This window comes from Ruditapes philippinarum, unplaced genomic scaffold (assembly GCF_026571515.1).
Source record: "Ruditapes philippinarum isolate M1 unplaced genomic scaffold, ASM2657151v2 ctg6134_1_1_1_1, whole genome shotgun sequence".
NCBI lineage: Eukaryota > Metazoa > Mollusca > Bivalvia > Venerida > Veneridae > Ruditapes > Ruditapes philippinarum.
The window spans coordinates 26,526-54,035 of record NW_026860509.1 but is presented as its reverse complement, the minus strand read 5'-3'; the positions used below and the strand labels follow the sequence as shown (position 1 = coordinate 54,035).

Here is a 27,510-nt window from a genome sequence, read left to right as displayed (position 1 = left end):
ACGAAATACACTTATCAGGGCAATCCTTTTCGCAGTTTGTACCGTATTTTCCGTCTACACAGTGCGTACATGGCCATTTGTAAAACGGCTTACATCGTTCACATTGACCTGTCCATTTATCACATTTGTTGTCGAGACACCCATCTGAGCACTTACAATTCAATCCAAAATATCCAGGATTACAGATAGTGCAACTTCCATTTAAATCACATGCCAAACATCCTTCAGGATAGTCAAATTCGCAATTATGTCCAAACTTTTCTGGAACACATTTATTGCAATAGTTTCCAACATGTGTTTCCTTGCATAAGCAGTTAGCCGTGATCATGTCACAAACATCGTCCTTGCACCCAGAGGAGCAGTTTTGATCGCATACATTGCCGTAAAAGCCATTTTTACATTCAGTGCATTCATTTGGTGAAGAACAAGCTGCGCATTTGTCTTGGCACGGAAAGCATACAGAATTAGACAGAAAATAACCTTTTGGACATGGCTGGCAATAAGTACTATTTAAATGAAATTCTTGGAGACACAAATCGCAAACCAATTGCGATTTGCAAGTCTTGCAGCCACTTGAACATTTTGAACAAACCTGGCCGTTTTTAAAATAACCAGTATCACATTCTAAACATCCGTCAGCCGATGAACACTTTTTACAACCTTTCATGCAAGGCTTACAAACAGTGTTATTTGTATTATCATGTCGAGCATAAAACCCAATGTCACATGTTTTACACCTTTTATGTGATGAACAATCCTTACAACCTTTTGGGCAGCTTTTGCATTCCTCCTCCAGCTTATAATATCCTGTTTGACACTCATAACAGTAACCGGTTGACTTACATTTGCAGCCAACCGGACACAGTGGTTCAATAGATTCTAAAAAGAAATATTATTTTTCTTAGAATAGTAAACGCTTATTTGTATACTTAGATTAGTTCAAGACACGTTAGTTCCACCATTTAATCATAACATTTTCAAATATATTTTTTTATTAAACCTCATTTCCAATGGATCCATTATTAACCAATGCATCATGTCAAAGAGATGGAAATAAGACATCCAACTCTCCTTCGTCGCTTGAAAAAAACGTTTTGTTCTAAGTGCCATTTTGTTGTTTATTGAGAAAAAAGCATGTAAAGATTTAGTATTGTATAACTTTGTTATTTATTGTCTGATTTTGAAATTTAAAAACTACTTAACGTGGTGTCGGAAGAACAACTCACTATCGTTAAAGATATGTGGATTTTAATACTTCCTTGCTTAAACAAACTAAGGAAACATTGGAGATAGAGCAGTCCTTGTAACTTTTTTTTTCAAAAACTGTTAAAATCAAAGTGTTCAATGTGACTTAGAACATTATGTATTTCAAGTTGAAGTGATTTATGTCACATAAAACAGTATGTTTTAAAACAGTATGTTTTAAAACAGTATGTTTTATCTTATAAAGGCTACCAAAATGATCTTGCCTAATTATCCCTTGATTAGTTGTCTTTAAGACCACACTATCTCGTAGACCATATCCATCTATGACATTTGAAATTGTATTAAAATCCTTGAATCCAGTACATTATTAAATGACATTAAAACATTATTATAAATAAATAAATATAAAATACCCACATTAATTTTTTTGACATTTTTATCTATTTCTATAACTTTAGCCATTACAATTAAATACCTTCAAATTGATTCAATGTCTTGAAAAAAAAGCTGTAGACGCAAACTGGAATAGAAAACTTTCAAATCCTCAAGAATGCGTGAAAAATCTTTCAAGATTTTGTTTTCATGAAAATTCTAAAGATGCTCAAATTCAAATTCTTTCCAAAAGTTTGAAATAGTAGAAGTTATATTGTAATGCGCTTTACACGTTCTGTTTGTGCTCGTAAGAAGTTCTTCTAATTGTAAGAATTAAAACAATTGTGGCTAAAACTTAAGTAGGCAATGAAAACATATATGTTAAAAAGGCCTTAAAGGTAGTAGAAAGTATGACTTATAGTTGAAAAATGTCATATTTAAAGATTGTCTGTTTACAAAACATTACAAACATAATGTCATATAAATATACATTCAGAAATTCAAAGACAAATTACAAGACAAATTAAATATACGTATAAAAACTTTTTTACATTAAAGTAATCAATTAGTTATAAAACATTCATGCATTCTAAAATATAGATTGTTTATAAACGCTTAATATCTATAAATTTTCTAACAGGCCCGTTGTGCCCCAGAAATACTTTTATCTTTATCTCTCAAAAGCTTAATATTTGGAGTTCTATTATAGTTTCCAAAAAAAGTTCCACATTGGCCAGTAACCTAAACAATCTTATGCTTTTATTTCTTATTTGCGTAAGTACAGTTACAGTCATTTAGTATTTTGAATACAACATAGCGGGTGTCCTGCCATCACGTGATTAAATGCAATGTTTTGATACGGTACTTTGGATTTAGAACAGTTTGTTACATATGCCCCACAGGTCACGTGACATTTATCGATGATATGATTGGTCCAATAAGTTAGAACATTCTATACTGAATTTGTGGAGTTAGAACAGGATGGTTTTGTTGTAATTCATTTATGAAGCTCTGAAGCACTTATATAAAATGCCGATGAGATAAAACAGTCCATTACGGACAAAATTGTGTATATAACTTGCTTTTGGAAAATTTGGAGATAGTAGAACTTTACAGTTTTCAAGCGACGATTTTTACAATATCTGTTAAAATCTAGATTATCTGTGAAATATTTACTTGTATTTGCTTTTTTTTTTAATTTTACAATACATGATGAATCAATTACCTACCACAGCACACGATTACTAAAAACAAAACTGTTAATGTCGAGGATAACATCTGAAAATAAAAGGAAATATGATAAAACCTGAGACAAACAGTATGTCACTAAATATCCTATTGTTTTTGTTTACTCAACTGATTCTTGACAAAGAGTCATTTTCAGCCTCGAATACATGACACATATCAGAAAAGGTCTTTTTTCTGTCTTTAAGTTGTTTGTAGTTCATCAGAGAAATGATTAAGTTTTTGTTGTCCAATCCTTTCCATTTTTATTTTTTTTTAATTTATTTAAAACGCAAAATGTTGAGATTTATTTTAAATTCATTTAAATTTTTCATTATTTTGTATTTAAAATGTTTTGTCTAAAAATGCACTGTTTTGCATTCTTTGATATTTTATTCATGTTCATCCGATACGGAAGTTATATGTCGAACAATAAAAAAAGACACGAATTGATAGTATAAGGCGACACATAACTTTATTTTAATTCAATCTGATTCTGATCAAACATATTGATTTTCTTAATACGCTTCTAGTATATATCGTAGTAAATAATAATATACACTTACAGCTTATAACTGACAACGTCACTTAGAAAAAGTTGTTATTTACCTGTCTTAAACGACTCTCTCATACAAACATAATTTATTTTAAAGTTCTTCCGTGCAATATTCATCTTCATTGTGAGAAAGAGGAGCAAGAGAATTATCAGGAAAACAATAACTTTCTATAAACATTTGTATTTGTTTGCATCATTTCATTGTTTACTTTATAAATTGAAGAATTATCAATAGAATGAGTTTCTGTTGATAATATTAGTCAGAAATCAATAAACTTTCAGCGTTTTCACTGCGTAATGCTCTAAAAGAAATTACTTTTTAATAACATTTTATCAATCAAATGTGTTACCTGAGTACAAAACTCAATATTGAATACATATTGTACTTAAAATATTCTCATTAATTTTTTTCTAGTCGAAAATATCTATTATAAATCCAGACTGTATTCCATGTTCTTTTAAACATTTTACATTATTTATTACAAAACAGATTCTATTGCCCTAGCACACAGCTGCAAAACATTCATTGTTTAACGGTCTCGACTAGCGGTCAGTTATTCGGCCTTTTTCTCAAGAGCAATTACTAAGAAAAAATATATGATCGTGTATTCTTTGATTTTGCAAATCATACGTATGACCAATAACCAGGAAGAAAAGTAAATAAAACAATAAAATTGTCGTAGTTACAAACAGTTTCCGGAAAAAGTTTGCAAATCCGGAATTTTCGCAAACTCAGCTACCCTTTCTTAAGTAATAAGACAATAAATGAAGAGGAAGAAAAGTAAATAAAACAATAACATTGCCTTAGTACATGAATTTACCATTCATGGTATGACGGTTGAAATACTGATATGAAAAACAATAAATCCGGATTATTTTTGTTCCATGAAAAGACAAAGTAGGAAAAAAAATAAATCTCTCTAAACTATATTTCAAGTTAATAAAGTTTTAAGCACTTTTAAATGTATATCATCATTTGAACCGCACTTCAGTTTGTTCTGAAAGTCACGTAGACTAGTTTCATTTGAGTAATTACGATCATGGTCAACTCAAAATTGGACTCAAATCCACCAATTTGGAATAAATAGCAAAACCAGTGTCAACATACAGAAGCTTTTAAAACTGCTCCTGTATCCAATTCATAAGTATGGAAAAAGTTATTAGATCAAAGCAGTGCTGTGAAGGAAACTACACAATATATTTTTTTTCGTATATAGTGAAAGGTATTCTTTTCTCCATTAGTACACAGGGTCTTCTTTATAGAATGAAAAGGGCTCAAAACCCTTACCCAGGCAAAATGCCCTGGATATTTTTGCGAGACATGGACATTTTATTTGATCAACAATTTGTTTTTTTTCTGTATATAAAGTGTATACAATTTTCTCCGGCCGACCGTTAAAATACTATTCGTATTCTTCCGTTGCAGATATGTGTTTCCATTAATTAGGACAGGTTGTATTAGAGCGATCTATGGCCAAAAACACTATCCCAAGCAAAATGTCCGTAAATTTACGCGTGGCATTTGATGTTGTTGTTGTTGTTGTTGCTGTTGTTTTAGACCAGTGATTTTTTATTTCTATAAATTCAGTGTGAAAATCATCATTTCTAGAGACAAATGTTAAAATACCATATGTCTTATTCCGTTGCTGATTCGTTTTTCTATTAAGTTGTAGGGTCGTCTGTACATCAATATAAGGCCCAAAGACGTAAGCTTTAGGGAAATGCCAGGGGAGATTTCCGCGTGGCATGGTCTTTTGCTGGACCGTTGATTTATTCTTTCTGTATATACAGTTGTATATGATAACATTTTGGTGATAACTTGCTTAATTGAAATAAAAATTTCATAATTATATTATCGGCCATGTACGTGATATGATATAGATCTATGTAAAGTGAAAGAAGGATGCTTGCAATCTGTAAAATATCAAAATCGTTGTCTGACATTGAATTCAGTTTATGTATGAGTTTTGGTGTTTGAAGTTGTTTTGAATTTCATCCAGTAGTTTTTTAAGTTATGCTCCGGTCAAGGAAACGTTACAAAGGGCAATAACTCTGTAATGAGTTAAGATGGAGTTATGGTTCTTGTGTACTGCACTTTATTTCTCAATGTGCTTGACTTGACCATTCTATGAAGATGTATTGAATTCCAACCATTAGTTTTTAAGTTCTGCTCCGGACAAGGAATTCACCGGACCCCTGGACCAACCGACCCTCTTGTGACTCCAATACCCCCTCCCCCACCCTTATCCCAAGAATAACAAAATAAACTTCATTTCGGGGCTATAATAGATAATATATTTGGATAAAACTTAAAACTTTTCAAAATTAACGAAATGCTTGTTTTTTCGCTCAGAAAAGACCTTAAATTAATTAAACTTTCTTAGTATAAGTCGCCTCCATTTTATGTCAGTGTCGTTTTCTATGGTCATGTGAAGTTTGTGGTGGTACATGAGGGCGGTGTGAAAATTCAAGTCTTGTGTATTTTTTACTTAGTGTATCGATTTGATATTTTCTACTTTGGTCAGACCGAGAAATATGCAAAAATGCAGTGGAAAGACACACATCAAGGAGAAAATTTGTTTTGTAGGCTCACCTTTTATAATCTGCATGTCTTTCAGCTGACACTGATTATGCGTCGATCAATGTTCTACGCTGCACGTTAACATATTACTTACACGAAAATAATCATGACAATTGTAGCTACTTGCTCTTTAAAGTGAAAAAAATGAGTCACTCTTCTTTGTAAAATTAATTAAGTCGGTCTCTTTGATGACATTCTCATGTTGATTATCTATAATTTATGAAAATACTACAGGTATACACATAATCATGCATATGTTAACGTTTCTACATTAAATTTTTCAAAATTGTCATGTGTAAAAATTTAATTCTGCTTCATTCGTTGCTAGGGAGGATGTGGTAATATGCAATTATCACTTCAGGAAATGAATAGGCTCAATTAAACAGAGAATGCAACATTTTCAAATTTGTACGTTTAGTTTGAGATTTGTTTTTCTCTATTTTCTTTACATAAGCAAAAAAAAAATCAAGATCAATAAAGAAAGGCGGCGTTCAATGAACGCAAACCCGACACGACCCGGCAACAAGAACCAGGGGCAAGGAGCCAAGGAGGACCTCAAATAAATAGAGGACGACAAGCCATCAGTGTATGAAGATTTGACACGGAGGGGTACACCAACATAAACATTGAATTAAAATAGATTTACTGTTACAGTAAGAGTTGTTTTAATTTTCAATAACAAATTTCATTTTTAAATATATGATTGTTACATAGTTAAAAATTAAACAATAAAGATGTGAAAAGATGTAATAAAAAGGAACAAAAAAATAATTAACGATAAATAATAAATACCAAATATAATTGTATAAAAAGACTATATTTGGAAAAAAAGAACACTTTATACAATTTGATGCAGGGAATTAACATGACATATTTCTCAAAAATAGTGAGCATTCAACAATATGATTGATACACATAACGTAATGAAATATGTACAAAACGTTATATGGCAGCAATAGCGTTTCATACAATTTATTTTAGTTCTATCATTATCATAAAAAACAGCACATTAATAGGTTGACATTTTTATCATTGACGATCGTCCTTGTATATGGCGTAGTGGAACGTCATGTCTTATCTTTTTGAACAATAGTGAATACGAGAAATTTATATACATATGTTTACGAAATAAGTAAATAGAAATCATGGTTAAAATAAAAGACCTTTTTCAATATTGTGCAATAGTTCTAAATGTCCTTTATGATCACTTTTATCTGTAAATACTGACCATATACTAAGCCTGAAACTCGTGAACGTTAAGCAAATTTTAAGAAAACTACTTATTATCGACCTTACTATATATATAATGTACTCGATGCCATAGCTTATCTTTCATATATTATATGATAAGAGCTGAAAAGGTCATAACCTACGTCATTTACAGCCTTTGTTATCTGCGGCTAAAGACTTAAACTTGTTGCCTCTGAAAGGAAGTGCAAGATGAAAAAGAAAAAAATGAGTAAGTTACTTACATATAGTATAGAAGAAATTGAATATAAATTATATTCTGAATAAATAATAGAAGTAATTGAACATAATCATATTCTGAATGAATCATAGAAGTAAATGAATATAAACATATTCTAAATAAAATATTAAATGATTACAATATGTCCTCTATTTTGTTACCTGTCTTCTTGTTGTTAAAAAAAGGTATATTTTCATAAAACGTAAATATTATAATGAATAGTCTTAGTCTTGATAAAGACTACTCATGAGAGAAAAAGCAGCATTCGACATTAACTTTGTTAATAAAGCATTTATCAATTTTTCTTACATAGAAAGTTCAACATCAACAACACGTCGTATTTTATATTTAACATATATTTACGCGTATCACTAAATTTTCAAGTTGGCGGCATGGCCGAGTGGTTAACGCGTCGGACTAGTAATCTAATGATCGCTAGCCGCATGGGTTCAAACACTGACAGGGGCAAGTCGTTGTTTCCTTGAGCAAGAAACGTTACACTCATTGCTCAGTCTGGTTCCAGGAGCGGATTCGAAAGTGTGTTCATAAGCTAATAGCTTCCTACACAATCGAACTAAAATAAATTCTGTATAAACCAAAACATGTCATGCGTTCGGATATATATGCATAATACAAAAGTTAGCTATAATAGTTGAAATATATAAAACCCCATTATGGACAAACGTATGCGTGATGAATAATACCGTTAAACGTATGTGAAAGCTGAATTGCTAAGCAAACCGATTTTAAATCAATAACTTTAACTTCAAACATTGACATGTGCTTTTTTTGTTAAAACATGTTGTTGTGAAATTTTTATTGTATCCACTAATCTGATGCTTAGAATTAATCAGGTCATCCTACTACAACCCTGAATACCTGGATAAATTTAGACACATCTGCGTATACTGTAAAAAGTGTTTATGATGCTTTGATGTATTTTTTAACTTAAGGAACGGTTTTAACGATTATAGTTGATAATATGTAGTGCGTATTATTTCAGATGACGCATTATATATATTGATTTTGATAGGCCTTGTCGCTTCGTCAGGTTTGTTACTGTTATTGCGCTTGTTTAAACTTTTATTTCCAACAAACATACTAATAACTTTAATTCTGTCTTTCTTCTTCTATTGTTTATCACTTCGTATAAAATAAGACTTTATGATGTAATAAAATACTTAACCTTTACTTACTAATCTTTGAGTTAAGTTTTATTATATACCTATACATTGTATTCCTTAAATTCACGCAAATTTTGAAGCAAGCCCGAATGCGCTTCAGCGAATAGCAAATTCGTTTTATGTCAGTGGCGAATACGGTTCCATATATATATATATATATATATTAAAACGTGATATATGTTCCTTGTGCAGTGTTGAAATAGGTAAAATAATAATGTTTAAGAAATAACAAACTATGTATATTCGGTAGCGCTTTCAGTGCTTTCTTCGCATATCTTCAGCCGAAACTTTAATAAACAATAAACATATAAACAAATGACGTAACGTCATGAAAAAAAGCGGGAACGTTAAATGATAACGTATTTCCCGGCAAACACAATTATGGTTATTTATACTGAAAAATTATAATATTACGGACATTGAGCATAATCCGTACAATCTGGCAGTGAATTAATGACATTTATTAAAGGAGGTAATAAAATTCACAAGTTAATGATTTTATGGCACACAAATTGTATGGTAATTAACAATTTTTACTCAATAATATTGGTAAATAAACGGACAATTGGATTGAATAAAATCGCAAGCGTTTCTTTCATAATTAAAAAATGAAGAGATTGTAATAAATATGATGTACTATATATATATACCTTGTTAAACGATTATTACAATGAGCATTTAGCTGTGGTTTTAATAACTTGATTAAAAGTTTTTCTTTTTCTTCTCTAAAATTGTCACTTTCGATTAATATTCTTATATAGAGGGGAAAATGCTAAATTTACCTCCCTGAACAATTATGTAAATGTTTATTTACTTGTAACATTCTGAGTTCTTCAGTGTTTGTTTGTTGCCTATGTAAAGTCATACGTTTACATAATTCATTTTTTGTTTGGCCAATATAAAACTGTTTACAGTTGTCACAAATTATTGAATATATCACATTTTTTGAAACACAGTTCATACTTTGTTTTATCTTAAATGTCTTACTGTTACAAAATTGTATTTCATTTCCTTCTATTAGAGAAGGACATGTCTTACACCTACTCCTGTTGCATTTAGAAACTGTTGTTACAGTATTATTTGTCATGTCGAACTTTGAAGAGGTTAAGATGTTTTGAAGATTTTTTGCTTGTCTTTTACTGTTTATAATTCGCTTCTTTTCTAAAACACTGTTCATCCTTTCACTTTTTCGTAACACATTCTCACAAGATCGAATTGCTTGGGAAATATTGGTATTTTGGGATTAAATGTTGTTACACATGGGATAACGTTGTACTTGTTGTTAGCTGTTATGTTTTTCTTCAGTTTTGATGGGGACCTTTTAATTTTTCAGTATAAATAACCATATTGTGTTGCCGGGAAATACGTTATTATTTAACGTTCCCGCTTTTTTCATGACGTTACGTCATTTGTTTATATGTTTATTGTTTATTAAAGTTTCGGCTGAAGATATGCGAAGAAAGCATTGAAAGCGCTATATATATATATATATATATATATATATATATATATATATATATATATATATATATATATATATTAGCACCAGTCTATTTTTCTAAGTTGGTTTCCAATCTAAGTTGTGCATTATGTAGTATTTGGAAACTTGGACAGATACATTAAAGGCGTTGCAAAAAATAACTACATTATAAAAGGAAAATCATGTTGTAGTGTCTTTCTATGGCGATATATTTTGCTACTTGCATGGTGTGAAAATTGATATCACACGAGACCGAATCAATTTTCGAACGCTGCTAGCTCGTAATAAAAACAAAGCATCAGGAAGCTACTTAAACGTAATATGTAATTATCTAATTTATGCACCTTTTCAGAATCACTTCAATGTTACAGCTGCTCAAATGTTGCCAATATAGATGGATGCAATGTCACAAGGTCGTGTTCAATTGGTCAGGTAAAGAGGAAAGAAATATATTTTCTTAACTTAAATCCTCTTTAAACTTTTTCATTAATCCTCTGTTATGCGTGCAAGGACCGGTTGTTTCAATGATGCGTTTCCATAAAGGCAAACAATACATGGCGTAAGAACACATTCTTTTTTTTACCAAATAAACTGATAGAAATTCGAATGTCTATTCTAAGCTAAATCATCTGTTGTTGTAAATGAATCGTCCGGTATATCAAGAGCTTTGCTGTTAATTGGATAACTTATTTCATGTAAAATATACACAATGCTACATTTACAGTCCTGTTACCGCAATGTGTCACTCGGGGAACAAAGTCTCGGCTGTGTTGACAATAAGGTAAATGTCATCTTTATACATGAAATTCATTACACCCATTAAATCGTTCTGGTAGAAGTTCGTTTCTTAGCAAAATCTATATTCTTTCTAAATCCTTCTTATGTTAATAATTTGATTAATCCTTTGGAAAATGTGACTTAAGTACGGACAAAAACATCATCTGATAGTTATTGTTTATTATAAAGACTTAATACTGCACACATACGGCTGAACGCTTCACATCAATTGAATAGTCTTGAGAATTTTAATTCTGCTGGATGTAGCATGCTCAAGGTGAATATAAGTGGAATATATTTTATAGTTGTAAAGCATACAAAAGTAGATACAATTATAGATAGATACGAACCATTGCAATATATAATAATGTCCTTTGTCTAATATTTGTTTGGAAGCATAACATTGACTGGTATAAGTAATGCTATTTTCCTGTAATATGTTGAACTGAGCAAATGATGATTTAATTTTACATATCCGTTGAAATAAAATTTTAAAAAGAAAGTTTTGAATGTATGAATTTATTTGTTTGAAACATTTTTAGAGATGTGATTCACATGCTGCAGTTTCTACAATAGTTGGGCGAAGTGTTGTTTTTAGGAAAGCATCAACGTGTTTCGAATGCTGTTCCACTGATCATTGCAATACCGCCCTATGTCACAATACCGACAGTAAGTATAACCACATGTTTATACACGAATTTATTCTAAAACTAAGAAAACTATTTAAAACTTGAATACCCCCGACGAACACCAGCATTTCAAATGACCGTTAATAAATATCAGTTGCTCTTTGTATCAATGGTCGACTAAAGTACAACATTACAAGATTGATTTGAGGCTTGTGAAAAAAGTAACTTTAAGTTAATTTGCAACTATATAAAGAATAAATGATGCATGTAACCACTATTAGTTTAACGACATTAAAGTTAATATTTATATAGGATTGTCTAAACACAATCCATCTTTTTAAACATTATCTTAATTAAAGTAGTTCTATTAGCACAAATGCTTCAAATTATCTTACATATATCAATTATTTTAAACAAAGTTTTCAAAATTTTTAATAATGATTAACCATTAATACCATTTCATAGGATTGAACATTATTTCGGTCAACTACTGTAAGACGACTGACAATAAATTGGTACAATTACTGGTACAATTGTATGTAATGTTTTAGCTAAGGTGTGTATGGATGATGAATCTGTGGACTGTGCAAGAATGAACTCTATATTCAGTATATGTAGTGATATTCCGCACGCACGAAGTGTATGCCCAAGCTTTTGTGGACTATGTAATGTCGGTATGAATCGATTTTATTCAATTTATAGATAAATATTGTTACTTTCTGGTTTGATGAAATGACAAGCTTCAAGAACTTTGTTTTAATGATGTATTGGAAACATATGAGTGTACAGTAGCATGAATATTTATATAGTTTATAAGCTTATAATTTATGGAGAGTGTAATTATGCCTGTTTTTGATTTGCAAATTTTCTATCAAATTTTCGACTACAAAGGGACATCAGAAAATTCATTTATACATTTAACAATTATCTAGTTCGAGGTTTGAAATTTACAAAATGTGTATCTTTAATTGTTATATAGTTTAGCAAAGACTGGTTACTGCAATATCAATATGAAGAAATACTAAATGGTTGAATGGCAAATATCAACATGCTTAGTTATGTTATTATACAAGTTGATATTTCATGCGCTTTAATTTGATTGGTTAATAAAGTGACTAAAATTCTTTATTGTAATACTGCACCTCGGTAGAAATGTTTCCGTTTTGCTAATTTCCATATAAAGTTGACGGCAACTGGTCTTTATGGTCATCTTGGAGCACATGTGATGTTACCTGTGAAAACGGACACCAGACTAGAACCAGGACATGCACAAATCCAGCACCAAAGCATGGCGGCCTCGATTGTGTTGGAAGTGGAAGTGACACGAAAGGATGCCACAAACAACAGTGTCCAGGTCTAACTATTTACTTATCATAACCTGTTTTAGCTATAATTCGGAAAACTGCCACATTAAAAAACATATTAATAAGTACTTTTTGATATACAAGTAAAATTGTTCTCTGCTTGAATATAAAAGTTATCCAATGATTATAATTATACTATTTATATTGCTTGATTTACAGTTCATGGTGGATGGAGTGTATGGTCACAGTGGGGTACATGTTCAGTAACATGTGGCATGGGCTTGCAACGTCGTACAAGGACTTGCTCTAATCCGCCTCCAAGTCTTGCTGGAAATCATTGTTTCGGAGACAGGTCTGAAACACAACTGTGTATGCCAGCTCCTTGTGCAAGTGTGTATTTCATAACAAAAGTTAATCTAATTGTTTAAAAGTAAAGTTCTAACAAAAATATAATATCTGAACGTCTATAAATAATTACCTATTGGTTGTTTGCAAAGCAAATTAGTAAACAAACAATGTTTTGCTACAGCATCTTGAAGTAGAGAACTTTAAATGCTTTAAAGGTGCACAATGGCAACCGACCAGGAAACAAATAGAACGAAATAAATTAATATATACTTTAATTTTTTTATTACGCTTATCATAAGATATTTTACAGACGGTGGTTGGAGTGACTGGACATCATGGAGTTCATGCAGTGCAACTTGTGGTGGAGGAATACGGTCTCAAACGAGGTCATGCTCGAATCCTCCTCCTTCACCTTATGGTCAATATTGTCTTGGGTCACATGACAGAGTTGAATCATGTGCAAATAATAACTGTGGTAAAACATACGACAAAACTTATGAGATAGTTTGTACTATAGAAATAAAGTGTTTGTGTTCATAACCTGGATAATACACGTTGAAGTCAAACATATGCAATATCTTTATCTTTAACTAAACATAAAGTTTGTGATAAATAGTACTTACTTTGAAGTAATGGACAGTCAAGTTAATCTGATTAAAGATTTTATTGTAATCACAACTCCAAACGATGATTCACATATAGAACAAATTCAACTCGTCGTCATTTGATTGCCTTTCTTGTGTATATGATATAAAATACTATAATGTTTTGATTAGATTGTATTGTTTACATTAATGATGAATAATGTTTTAAACTGCTCTAATATTACATGCCCGAATACACAGATTATTTCCCTTACAGAAACGAAACACTGCGCAACCAATCCTTGTGTACACGGTCAATGTTTTGAAGTTCTTCACGATTTCCTTTGCTCTTGTGACCATGGCTTTGAGGGTCGTTACTGCAATAGTTGTATGTGCTAATTAATGATTTGATATATTATTTTTTTCTATTCCATATTTTCCTTAATATTTCATATAATGCAAACATGTGCTTTATTGTGTTAGAAAATGCAGGATCGTAAAATGTTATTAAAATGAGGTTTCGAATTAAATCATTAACACTATTTGCTTTTGCTGCAATTGCTAAATCAGAAAATATTTATCCTTTATTAGTTAAAATCAAAATTGACAACCCTATTTATTTACTTATTTATCTACTTATTTTGTTTATTTTGGCTTTTATTGTATAATCTTTGAATTAAACTCAGTCCAACGCTTATGAGAACAAAAATATATTCACAGCAATTTGATTTTGTTATGTTGTTATTCACTTAAAAGGTAATAATTGGAATTAGTTAAAGACATGTGTTATAGTTACAAAATTGTGTAGAGTTACAAATAGATATAAAGCCAGAATGATCTTTAAACTCATGTAAAACAATTGTAACCGAGCTTATTTGAATACAATATTTATTTTTATTGAATTTCATATTTATTCATGAAAAACGTATTGAGACTTCAGTAAGTTTATTATATTGTAGCTGCGAGTCATTGCCAACCTGACCCATGTATCAATGGCCCTTGTGTTGACATGCTAAATGATTACACATGTAACTGTTATCATGGTTTTGAAGGACGACATTGCAACACTTGTAAGTATTGGTAGAATTTTAATACAACATGTATCTTTTACTAACGATATTTATACTGTAATGGCACTTACATCGAAATTTGATATATTTCATGTTTGAAAGTCTATATAAATGAATTTTAATGCAAAACTGTAGCGTGAAACTTAAAATGAAAGAGAAGAAAACAAACATAATGAAAAAGTATACTTTCATGTTGATTTGACATACTATGCGCAAGAGTTTGCAATGTGTACTTTTTATCTACTTTTAACTATCATTGATAATGATCAGATCAGATTTTATCGTATTTTGTTCTAGGGGAAATTGCTACACAGGCTGCACTATCTGGACGGCCTATAGCATGTGGCATATTCGGCAATGTGGATGGTCATTATCAACAGTAACTTTAAATACTTCAATTTGTCAAAATCTTTACTTATTCTTCAGCAAGTTCACCATGCAAGTCAAACCCATGTAAACATGGTCAATGTTATGAAGGTAAAACCGGATATTATTGTGCTTGTGAAGATGGTTTTGGCGGAAAGCAATGCGATATATGTAAGTTAATGTAATCATACATTGATAAAGTAAATGCCATTATGATCAATATTTTTTCATAAAAAAAATTATTTACTTATAGTTTACATATTAATAAATTATATGTGTTATAAAACCATGACCATGCTATCAATAACTTGTTCGAAAGTTTGCATTTTGCTGCCATTCACTATCAATAAAATTATGATACAGAATCCATATAAGTAGCTGTACTGTCTGCCATTGTTACCATTACATTGCTTCATTTCTTTATCCCTGCTCAACATATCCAAATTAATACTATCTTCAGAAACACTATGATTTTGATGTTCACCGTACAAAATTATGAAAAGACTATACCTACTTTTGAATTTGTAATAGCACATTTTATCGTTTAAGGGATTTCAATAACAAATACAACAAGAATATCGTTGAGGCGATGTTTGATCTCTGCATCTGCACATCTGTCAATCTATTCGATTCAAATTAGTAAATATAGTATGTAAGAGCAAAATTGTAAAAAACCATTTTTAACAGTGACCTTTACCCGAAGAAAGTTATCCCTTATTCCATCCAAAGTTAGAGGACAACCTTCCAATTATAATAGACATCAGTCAATAAATTAAGGCTGCATTAGAAAAATCGTTAAAATCCTTTTTTGAACAATCTAGTAACTTTACCCATGACCGACCAAGTTATTTGCCTAATGAATAAAAATGACAGGTGTCAAAGAATAAACGCTATTTTGAACACAGGGTACATGACTTTAGTGTCATCCTGTCTCATTACTTCACAAAAAAGTAAGAGGGCCACTTAAAGTATTTACATACTAAGTATGAAACATTAAAGTTGTATGAACAAAACTGTTAAAATACATTCTATGCAAAATTGAACCTTGGCCAAAGTTATAAAAGTTACATCAGAAAATAAATTAAATGCTACACGTATACATTTTAGGGAGATTATTAAAAAATAAGCAAGGTAGCATTTCAGATCGTTGACAACACACATCCTCTCTCTTGTCTCTATTACCGTGTGCCTTGTTAATATAATTTTTTCAATGTATTTCAAGTTATTTTCCGGACAACCACAATAATGTACCATAAAGGAAAATAATTTAACTAAGTGATGTAGATTCACCGTTCTTTAACATTCGTTTAGTTAGTTTGGTTTAAACATGTTTTATTTTAAACATTTTCACACCAACATATATTACATACAATCAATAGTTACATAATATATTGCTGAAAAAAGGATTAGATCCGACAGCATACAATGCTTATAGAGGTCTTTTCATTCGTTTCTTCTGATTAGTTTCTATAAAGGTGTAAAGTTTCATTAAGATAGTATTGGCAGTTAAGAAGATATACTCCGGTCAAGCATTCATTAAAAAAAAAAAATAAGTATCATAAAGGTAGATAACTCAAAAAGATAGAATTATGACTTATGTACACTGCACTGCAAGTATTAAGCAAGGTATATTTATGGTTCTTCGATATTGCACTTTCTTTTCCTGGCATCTATCACAGTGTGGACATTTAATCATATTCCTTCAATACTGTTCGAGTTTTTTACCAGACAAGCATTAATAAGCTTCATAAAGAAACTAGTGATTAGATTCTTTGACACTGCATTTATATTATTGACATTTTAGAATTGATAGACATTTTGAAAATAAGGCAGATAATTCATAAAAGCAAAGAAGAGTAAATATAAGGACGGACAGACAGACGTACTAACGAGACAGTACTTTTATAACTTCTTCGTTGTTCTCTCTTTTGTTCATTTAAGCCAAATTAAAGAAAATAACGCATAGCAATCGGACTAATCGGCATCAAAGAGAAAGTACAGTTAACTATTATTCATGTAGTTGCATTAAAATGTTAGCTCGGAAGGCCGGACGGAAGAACGGACAAACGATAAGCATAAAGATTTCGCTGCTAATAGTAAAAAGCCATGTTGGACCACACATATATGCAGACTTGCCTTACTCTCTCCATGTTGCAAAGTCTAAATATCTTTTCTTCTTCATTTGCCTCTCATTTTATGCTTTCAGCGGACTATTACTGTAAATCAAATCCGTGCAAAAATGGCATATGCATTTCTGGACATTCTGATTATTCATGTAACTGCAGTGAAGGATTTTATGGAAAACACTGTGACGTCAGTAAGTTAGTTCACACATTCACCAATGCAGTACTTTAATTACGTAGTTACTTTTTTTGCTGTAGTCTATATGATGTGTATGCGATCTTATATCTGTACCGGTTTTGCGTCATGAAACGCGTATAGATACTAGTATGAGGTAAAAATAATTGTTTGGTGTCATTTGAACAACAACATTCACATTTCTTTGAAGAACTTGTTAATTTGTTACCACTTCAAACCATTGAAATAAACTTTTCGATTTCGAGAAACGGTATAATCATACAAATCATATTTTATAGAAAACCGTTCTCAGTTTATTTGAAATATCTTCATGGATATCGTTTATACAACATGTTTCTGCTTATATAAACATCAGGTGTTGTTTTAAATTCTAAGCAAAATTGCTATGAACTAGTGTATTTTACGTTTTAACAGCAAATGCAACGGACTGTTATGATATTATGCAGAGGAATATAGCACGTAAGAATGGTTTGTATAACGTCACTTTATGGAGATCTAAAGAGCTGAAGGAAATATACTGTGACATGGACTCAGGCTTGGGTGGATGGACGGTATGCAGCAGACTATTTAGTTTCCATAACTAAACTTTTTCCATCAATTACGGAAAAATTCTAACTTTCATCGTTAATAAAAGAAAATATAAAATTCAATTCCGGCATTCACTTAAATGGAGTTGTAAAATTGTATCATTCGATTTTATATTGCATGAAGATGACGCATTAGCAAATATGTTAGTTTTTGACATAAAACTTGTAAATTGTTTCTTTGAAATGATTCGTCATTATCTTTGTTATATTTATTCATCAAAGTATCTTTCATTTTGTATTTATTTCTAAATGTAACTTAAAGTGAAAAAGCAAGGTAGCGATACATTAATCAAGTTGAACACCTTCCTGGTGTTTTTTGTTATGTTACTACACTGGTAAGGCAAAACAGAAGGCATCGCATTGCACCATCCTTCCTCGCAATTTTGACCACCAAATCTACATATTTGACTGACGATTTTCAGGTTACACAGATTTCTTGTACATCATAAAAATACTTGCGTTAATGACTAGTCTTATGGTATCTCCAGAAAAATTGTCCATTCAACGAAACAGGCAATATTACAAGAAGAAGAATACTTGCAATGTTGCGTTCAAATGTAAACAAACGTTGTCAATAACAATTATACATTTCATGTTTTATGTTATACCAATGTTGCACTGTTTACGAATGTTCCAATATGAATGCATATAGAACGTTATATTGTTAAATATTGCGAAAAACACGAGGAAATGAGGGTTATCGGCTAGATATACATGTATGTTAGTTTTTGCAACGATTTGTCTACTTGTACACTGTAAAAAAATGGATAATAGAAGATCACAGTATGACATCGAAATTCTGTATTATATTAAGAATCGTCATATCCTTGGCATTAGTTTCGATCCCAACAACATCCGTTCATTGTATATATTTGGTGTGTGAATCTGTTCGAATTGAAAAAATCTCCATTGGTACAATTGATGTAACACAAATTTAGATTACCCTATGGTGTGGACTTAATTTGCCCTACTTTAATTAAAATAGTTTAATTATGCAGAATTGTAAATTTAAATAATATTTTTCTTAAACACGTTATGCATTTCGTTTCTCAAAAAGGCGTCCCGACGCGTCACTGACGTTCGTGTCTAAAGATAAAAGATCGGGAAACGTATCGTCTGCTTTATTAATTTATAAATAGAGAGCAGACTTGCAGATTAGTCGCATCGAGGTGTATCTTTATTGCTTTTGTATTTTATCGTCGGCAGATTTCATTTCCATCTTAATTCCTTTGATACGATAATATAACGTATAATATAAACGTTTTTATCTACGTATAACATATTTAATCGTCAGAAAAGCTGAGGGCCGCTTTCATTGTGTTTACTTATCAATGTTTCTGAAAATATAAGACAAACTTTAAGTAAAAACATTCATCAAACATTTTGCGGGGTTAATGGTATGAAAACGATCTGTCATCAGAGTTCGAACCAGACATTATTACTACTCTATGCATTTGCAGATTGTTCATTCAATTAGTTTAAAAGATACATTTAACCGATTATAAAGAAAATTATATGAAATAACAAAATACCACCGAAGGTTTTGGATGTTTAAACATATAGCTTTTGTTTGTTTTTGTCAGTTTATAAATAACAACGGCATCAACAACTCCGATAAGAAGGTTAAAGCAAAAGGTGAATATCAGTACGAAACCACTACAGGAGAATACCCTTAATTATTATGCACAACAAAAATTCAATGCAAAATAAAGTCTGGCTAAAAGAGGAACAAACGTTTAAGATTCTTTCGTAGAAAAAATAATGCAAAAATTCATAATGTTGTGTTGCGATCGTTGCATGCAATTAAAAATTGCATTTTAAAAGCAATCAATATATATCCTGCCCAAAAAGATATGTTTGCCAATAATAATATTGATGAAAACAGTCTAATGAGGCATCCCGAATTCGACTGAAAGATTAATTGAATCGAAATGAAATTTCGTGATAAAATATGACCACTTCTATTATTAGGATATTAAATATTAATATTTGGTATATTAAAACTAGAAGTATGGACATCTTCTTTGCAAAAGAAATTTGATTCAAATTTATTCTACTTGTTTTTCATGACTCGTTTTTGTTCATGATACCGGTTGATAATCGTTCGCAGCATTAGAATTTTTAGGATCGTATGACCCCCTTGGTTTACATTTCAACACATTACGCAACACTTAAATTGACACTAACATCGCAATTGTTCGTGTTTATTAGCATTGACTTTTTCTGCGAGTGGTCAAATGGTAAAGTAAAATCAGTTACATCTGCATCTTTAAGGTAGATTTGCCGGTCAAATAAGTTGGGAAGGGCAATGTTATGCCTAATCAAGGTGTCTAGTGATATCGAGAGTAATAATTATTTGTCATATACATGATATCTGGCTTATCTCTAAACTTTTGACCAACTTTATTATTTTTTATTTTTGTTATCCACGAACTATTAATGGACAGCTCTAACACTTTATGCTGGATATGATTAATGTATGCTAGACATGAACATTAACATTTGTTGAAATGCAGCTGGTAACAATGATGATGTGTCTGACATGTTGTCAATCTATCTTTTAAAATATGTAATTTCTATTAGATTTTAGATGTTAATTATATAAATTGAATCTTTGTAGGTTTTTCAAAATCGATTTGACGGTTCGGTCAATTTCACCAAAAATTTCAAAGAATATATTCTCGGATTTGGGAATAATACAGGAGAATTTTGGCTAGGTAATTTTTAATTTACTTTTATTTTTTATTTTTGATGCGCCGATTATGTTTGGATGGTATGATATGTTATGTGTTCTAGTATGTTTATTCCATTAGCCAGTTATAAGATAAACAAAGCTTCAAAAACAACAATTTAAGCAAGGAAAAGATATTCCCTTTTTTTCAGGAAAATGAAAAATTCAAAATGAATGATTTACATGTTTTGTTATCATTGTTATTGTGGTAAAATATACTCGTATTATGTAACTTTGTTCGCCTGTAAGCATAAATATCTTTACAGTTCATATTTGAAAACAAATTTTTTAACTTGATATGTTACCTTATAAGTTTATATCAAATATGACAAAGCAAGAACATGTTGCTGTTTTCGATGTTTCGTTTCCTTTCTAGGATTAAAGTATTTAGAGGAAATGACTGCACAAGGAGCAACAGAACTTAGAATAGAATTGACAGCAGCGGACAACACATATGCTTACGAAATATTTCAAAACTTTCATATTGGTGATCATCCCGGATACGAACTCCATATAGACAAAGGAACTGGAAAGGCAGGTAACAAAAGAAAAACACCTTTTACATTTATCTTTTTCTTTTGTAATTTAATCTAAAATATGCAAACAATTTTTGGCAATATATGTTAAATGTTTTTGTTTCATGCATTATGTGTTAGCAATGTTTTCTTTCATTATTTGCTTGCTTTTTTTTATAAGTTCTCTCAAGGAGTGTGTTATTTAATACGAAGATATTCCAATAGCAAAGGTTCACTCATCACTGACTTTCTGTATCCCGTTAAAGTTGTGTCCGACAAATAACCTTTATTTCTTCAACAAATACAAGAAAATCAGAAAACTCTACTTATAATTTGCAATAATTATCATTAATAAGCTATCTCTAAGAGATCATTTTTTTAAATAATGTTATTGTTCTATTATCATACTATTTAAGAATTGGCATATTGAATGAAATTAGAATTTGAGAATATTTGCATCACCGTATATATCGATAAAAAGATACGAGGCATATTAAGAAATGAATGCATCTAAAACGTTACATTGTCCAATATGGCAAAAACACAAGGAAAAGAAGGTTGTCGTGTAGATAAACATGCTATTTTACATTGATAACACATTCATTAAAACCTGTTAACTTTAGCTGTATTTATTACTCGCTATAAATTTTCTACTCGTAAACTGTAAATTTAACACAATGTTTGGAAGATGATAAGGACATTCCTTTGCAATACGTCCTCATACCTATGTATTAAAAATTGCTGTCTCTTTGGTATATGTTGTAAAAATGTTTTTCATGAATTCTATTCCGTATATAGACAGACGTCAATCTCTTTTTTATCAGTTAATTCGTTGGTTTAATAAATTTAAATGTGGCTTTATGTTGATGAACTCTAGGCCTACACCTGTTCATTATGAAAACGTCGTTTCTATAATAACTGTTTACGCGGCATAATAAATTAACAGAATGCAAATGGCGAGCTTTGTATCGGAAAAGTACGACTTCTGGTAAATTTTATATGATCGTTTCCAAGATCTTTCAAAGAGAGTGCAATTCACTAGTTTTATTCCTCTTGTAGGTGTATTGTTATTTTATTAAATTAATGATAAAAGATGTCTTTATATAGAGGTTCTTGTAATACGCAATATTTTGTGCAAGCATTATAACAAAGTACGAAGCTGAAAACAGTGTTTGGAATTGTACAATTTGAAAAAAAAACACTATCTAAGTATGTGACACAATAGCTATTGTTTTTTAGGTGATACAGGCACTGGACTAAGCTTTCACAATGGAAAGCCGTTTTCTACATATGATCATGATGATTCGAAAAATTGCGCAAAACAGTATCATGGTGGCTGGTGGTATTATAATTGTGGATATGTAAACTTGAATGGGCAATATTACACACCAGGATCAAACCATGGTTACCAAGCTATTGTGTACTCTGATTTCAAAGGCATTGAATCTTTACAATCAACGAAAATGATGTTCAGACGATTATAATGCTTAGTTTAAAACCGGCAACAACCTATTTATTATATGCTTTTTAAGTGGACAGTGAAATTGTATTTTATAATTTCACGGTAAAATTATGAAAATAGCCGGACTAGAAAAAAGAATGGAAATGTCGTCAGAAATACACGCCGTAGTGAGTTAAATGTGCTTGATCAAGAAAAGCACGTGAATATTTGCACATATCAGTTTTTTTAATGGTATACTATATTCGTAAAGGTTCACAGATTATTTTTTTCCTTCATCAAGAATTGTGTTACGTTATGATTTGATGACATTAGTGAAAGCGCTTGTCGTTACGCGGCAAAAAATCAGTAAAAATTACTTTAAAGCAGCATTCATGCAAATTTTCAATAAAATTTTGAAAATGTATTTAAATGTAAAATATTGTGTTGAACAAAGATATTAATTTCGGCATTACAAATTGTGCTTAAAATCTTAAAAAAAGCAGTCATTAATTCGACATAACATATAAATTTTAACTTGCATTTTGAAACTGTTTACTTTTCTTAAAATCAAAGAACATTTTCTTAATGTTTGGTTTTCTTGGAATATCTGTGCTTATCTGATGGCATGCAGTTTTTAAAAGCATAAAATAAATAGAAAATGGGTTTGTTTAGTATCAAGTTATCTTTCGTTCGTGAAAAGAGAAATATATAGAGGATAATCAAGTTTTTTCTGTAAATACATAATTTACTTAAATCGAGTGGTATGAAAATAAATATTTTGTGAGTGGCGGTAGACACGAGTGAATATAATAATTTTCATATCACAAGATGAAAATAAATCCTGTATTTAAAGAAAAAAATGAATGTTTTGTTCATTATATACTTTTCCCTTTTATAACCTTACAACTTTTAAGGTTTCTACTTTAATTTTGTATATTGTAAAATACGGAAAATACGTTTCATTGCAGTGAAAAATAAAATAATTAAAACTTAAGTAAAAATACGGAGAATGAAAATATGCATTTTATTTCAAACATATTTCTCAATATTTCATTTATAAGTTTATAATAAATTTCGATCTCACATGCAAAACAAACAAAAAATATCACCTATATAATTAACCCTAACTTAAAAATGAATCTGCACATGCGACCAGTGTTAACCAAGATAGCATGGTACATTCATGTTTATTTGTCTGCACTGACTATTATGTAAGTATATGTGTTGAAAAATTCCCTAAAATTATCATTGAATGTGTAAGATATTTAGTTTGGTGAGGGTTAAATCGCTTTAAGCAAATATCTCGCCTAAGTACGCCTTACACATGCGAAAGAGTAAACTGTGTACGCTTTGATTTAGTATTAAAAAAAATCAGTATATTAACATCTATACTTGTTTCAAAATAAATAGCATTTTATCGTAATTTTATCTTGGTGTTTACCTGATTGCAAAGCTCATTTTGTGTTGTTGATTTTTTAAAAGACATTCAAATAGAAACATAAACCAAGGAGTTTAAAATGCGTATTTATAATTTGGTGGTTCATATGATTCAACGAATATCTTTTTTTAAATGAAATATAGGAAATGGTTATATATATGTAAAAGTGCATTGTAATTATAACGATTCTTATCACAAATAAAAGTACAAATGTACTTCATTTTGCTGTTACATTTTCTGCGATAAGAAGCATCTTGTGTAGCGTTTCTCAAAATATATTAAAAAACAAAAAAACGACTTTTGTTGTTGTTTTGTTTGTTACCTTCCACTCCAAGCTATGAATTAGCTATTACTCAGATGTCGTTTAAGTTGGTTTAATCATATTAATTTTGTGTAAGCTCGATTGCGAAACAAGTTCTTGCAACTTATATTAATCACTCTCGAGTCCGCTTCCTGAAAAATCAACCAGTGCTGGTGTTATATGGTGAAACATAGTGGCTCGAACCGATGTTCAACGGGTTGAAAGGCAGACACCTTAACCACTAGGAACCGCTTCTCGTTGTTGTTTAAGTTGCCTGATTTTTTTTGTTTACATTTGTTGTTGTGTTAAGTTGTAATCTTAAATAACTCGGCAGTTCCAAGATGACCGACACATTATTCTTTGCTTGAATGTTTACCTTCAACGCTGACCTTGATGTTGGCTCTGAATATCGAGGTCCTGTTCACTGCCCTTTTAAAGTATTAAATTTTGAAACAGGGGTGATCCCTCAGAAGCAGTGACTCGACACATAGGTGCACCCTTTTGTAGCTGCCCTTGGCACCTGCTGTTTTGAAGTATTTATATCTGGAAAAGGGGTGATCTTTTCGAAAGCAGTAAAACAGCAATATTATATGAAATTGCAGGGTCTGTTCACGAGAGATAGATGCAACACTACTCCTCCACCACCGACTTAATTTTCAACACTTACGTTCTGGTAACAAACACTGGAGCCAAATTTGAAGTAAACTATACAAGTTACACAAGATACAAAATTGTCTGCCATTTGACCTTTAAGTGTGACCTTATCCTTAAAGGCAACATATTGCATACATAAAAGAGACAATGGAATTAATTACTCCTTTTATATTTCACTCATAAACACATAATACAATTTGGAATGCAAGACTATGCAGTTTAACAAAATGACAATATTTTCCTTCATTTTATTTTTTGTTCCTTGAATTGGGAATAAGATCATCAAAATGGGAAAAAACTGTGCATATGTTGTTTGCATTTCATTTTGTCTGCTATAGTCTTTTCCTTTATTTACAGGTTCAGATTCCCTTTCAAAATTACATTTTTTGTAGTTCCGCCAATAAATTTCTCGTTTTGGGCACAAACAAGCATATTATTTTTGGACCATACGCTATTGTAAATTGAATGGCACGAACGTGTCACATGGGATATTCAATGATAAATGTCGTATGAACACATCTGCAGGTGTTTCTAATTTCAAATTTCCGCATTTTTTCAATTTTCCAAAACGTTTAATTCAGCCTAAACCGGTGCTAGGAGATGTGGGCGGTAGCCTAGCTGCACGTACCACTACCATTCTTGTACATGCTAAATCAAACTCAAACCGAGGCTATTGCAATTTCATTTTTCTGGCCCAACTAGAAAGGGAGAACATATTGCTTTGCTGGTGTCTGTAATTTGTCCGGTGTTCATCATCCGTTATTGCGTCCGTGCGTCCGTCGTCAACTTTTAAAATAAATGACTTCTTCTCGGAAATAACTGGGTCGAATTTGCTGAAATTTTCCTAGGATTTTTGGCATGAAACATTATACAGTGTATCTCTTTCAAGTGTGTTCACAAGTTATAGCCCTTGGATCAAGATTGGCCTTGCCACTGGGTCATTGATTTTTATATTGTACATACGCATAAAGTAAAAACTTAAAAAATCTTGTTTTTCTGAAGATTCGAGGCTTAGCACTTTGGTAGTTAGTAAAAGTTATATATAGGTCACACAACCCAAATTATTGTGAAACAAAATGTTAAAATGCTAGAGGTAATATTTCCATTTTAAATATCCTGAAAATGTGATGATTTCTAGCTCAACTTTGAAAATGCGTCATTCTTTAAGTTTGGCTGCAGATTGGGGTCAATGGGCCCAAGGTAAAGTATTGCATTTATGTATTATATTTGATAACTTAAAAATGGAATATTTTCATCTTCACCACCAGACAAGCATTGATTTGGCAACTGATATTTTTCACAATTACAAAAAGACATGACGTACTTTGTCAAGTTATATAACTGTATTTACATTTTTGGAGGATTTTTTTATGTGCATAACTGAGTGAATGGGTAAACATTTTTTGAAATATTGTTACTGACAAGAATCTGAGCCGGGGCATTGATGTTTAACAAACACGTTCTTGTTTGGTTCAATGTATGTGCTTGTGCGTATTCTAAGTTTAATGATGATCCGTTCGACCGTTAAGACACACAAAGCGGCTTTCACTGTCAAGTACGGACACCGAACATATGTTACCCGTCTCTTTTGAAGCAAAAGGTGGTGACAATTTACCTCCATGCAATTTCCATGAAATATTAGCCAAATATAAATTCGAATTTTTTACTCACAACTAGGACCATATACGGCGACCAATGAGAACATAACTGTACAGTTACCTTAGACAATATGAAAAGTAGGTGGCACTGTAAAGGGGTGTTTACGCTCCCTTCGCAGCTCAGTGAATACACTCATGTTAGTTCACTTAGTAAAAAGGTGAGCGATAGTGAAACATTTGACCGATGCGGCTGTTATGTCAGAAAAGAGCCTGACTTTCAAGCCGTTCGTCACTCTCTGTGCTAGGGGTTCACACAATCTAAACACACTTTTCTTGTCGTTCCTGCAATATTTTAGGCTACTCCCTTAACTTTTGTCAGGACTCCGGCAGTTAACTTCATACAAACTAAGTCCTGCCGCCTTAATTAAAAGTAACCCCGAGCAAAAGAGAGCACGCAAAAGTTGTCGTCTTGCACGTTGCAGTGGATCTTCAATCATCTGACAATGCTCTCTGCCTTCTCAACGAATGACATACTATTCTTTCCCTTACCAGTCCAACCCACCCCCACCCTGACGGTTCTTCCTCAAACCATTTCATCCCCTGACAGTTCTCTCCCAAATTTCAAAATATGCAGACAGTTCTTCTCCAATATTTTTTAGTTATTAATTTAGTTTTACAAGATCTAATGATATTTCTTAATTAATGATGATTATTCAAATGACTGTGAGAGTTATGTTTCATGTATATCTGATTTTTTTTTATAATTATATAATTTTA

General features: G+C 31.2%; 1 protein-coding gene across 2 annotated transcripts; it reads left to right on the top strand.

The window, feature by feature from the left end:
* Nucleotides 1-7,293: 7,293 nt before the first annotated feature.
* LOC132760410 (fibropellin-1-like) lies at nucleotides 7,294-22,896 on the top strand. 2 transcript variants are annotated; one of them, XM_060752386.1, is made up of 17 exons: nucleotides 7,294-7,398; nucleotides 8,411-8,458; nucleotides 10,424-10,503; nucleotides 10,796-10,852; nucleotides 11,391-11,517; nucleotides 12,029-12,151; nucleotides 12,661-12,831; nucleotides 13,001-13,171; nucleotides 13,440-13,604; nucleotides 13,991-14,101; nucleotides 14,673-14,783; nucleotides 15,210-15,320; nucleotides 17,356-17,466; nucleotides 17,883-18,019; nucleotides 20,676-20,772; nucleotides 21,163-21,324; nucleotides 22,541-22,896. In XM_060752386.1, exons 1-17 carry the CDS (start codon nucleotides 7,380-7,382, stop codon nucleotides 22,783-22,785), a joined length of 2,046 nt encoding a protein of 681 aa, XP_060608369.1. In that variant the 5' UTR covers nucleotides 7,294-7,379; the 3' UTR covers nucleotides 22,786-22,896. The 2 variants fall into 2 exon arrangements, with proteins under 2 accessions (XP_060608369.1, XP_060608370.1); XM_060752387.1 differs by lacking the exon at nucleotides 10,796-10,852.
* The last annotated feature ends 4,614 nt before the right edge of the window (nucleotides 22,897-27,510 follow it).

Excerpts from the sequence above, each read along its gene's own strand:
- LOC132760410 (XM_060752386.1), top strand. Across the intron at positions 13,172-13,439 it reads TATGCCAGCTCCTTGTGCAA|ACGGTGGTTGGAGTGACTGG; the intron begins GTGTGTATTTCA and ends GATATTTTACAG. Across the intron at positions 17,467-17,882 it reads TGGAAAACACTGTGACGTCA|CAAATGCAACGGACTGTTAT; the intron begins GTAAGTTAGTTC and ends ACGTTTTAACAG.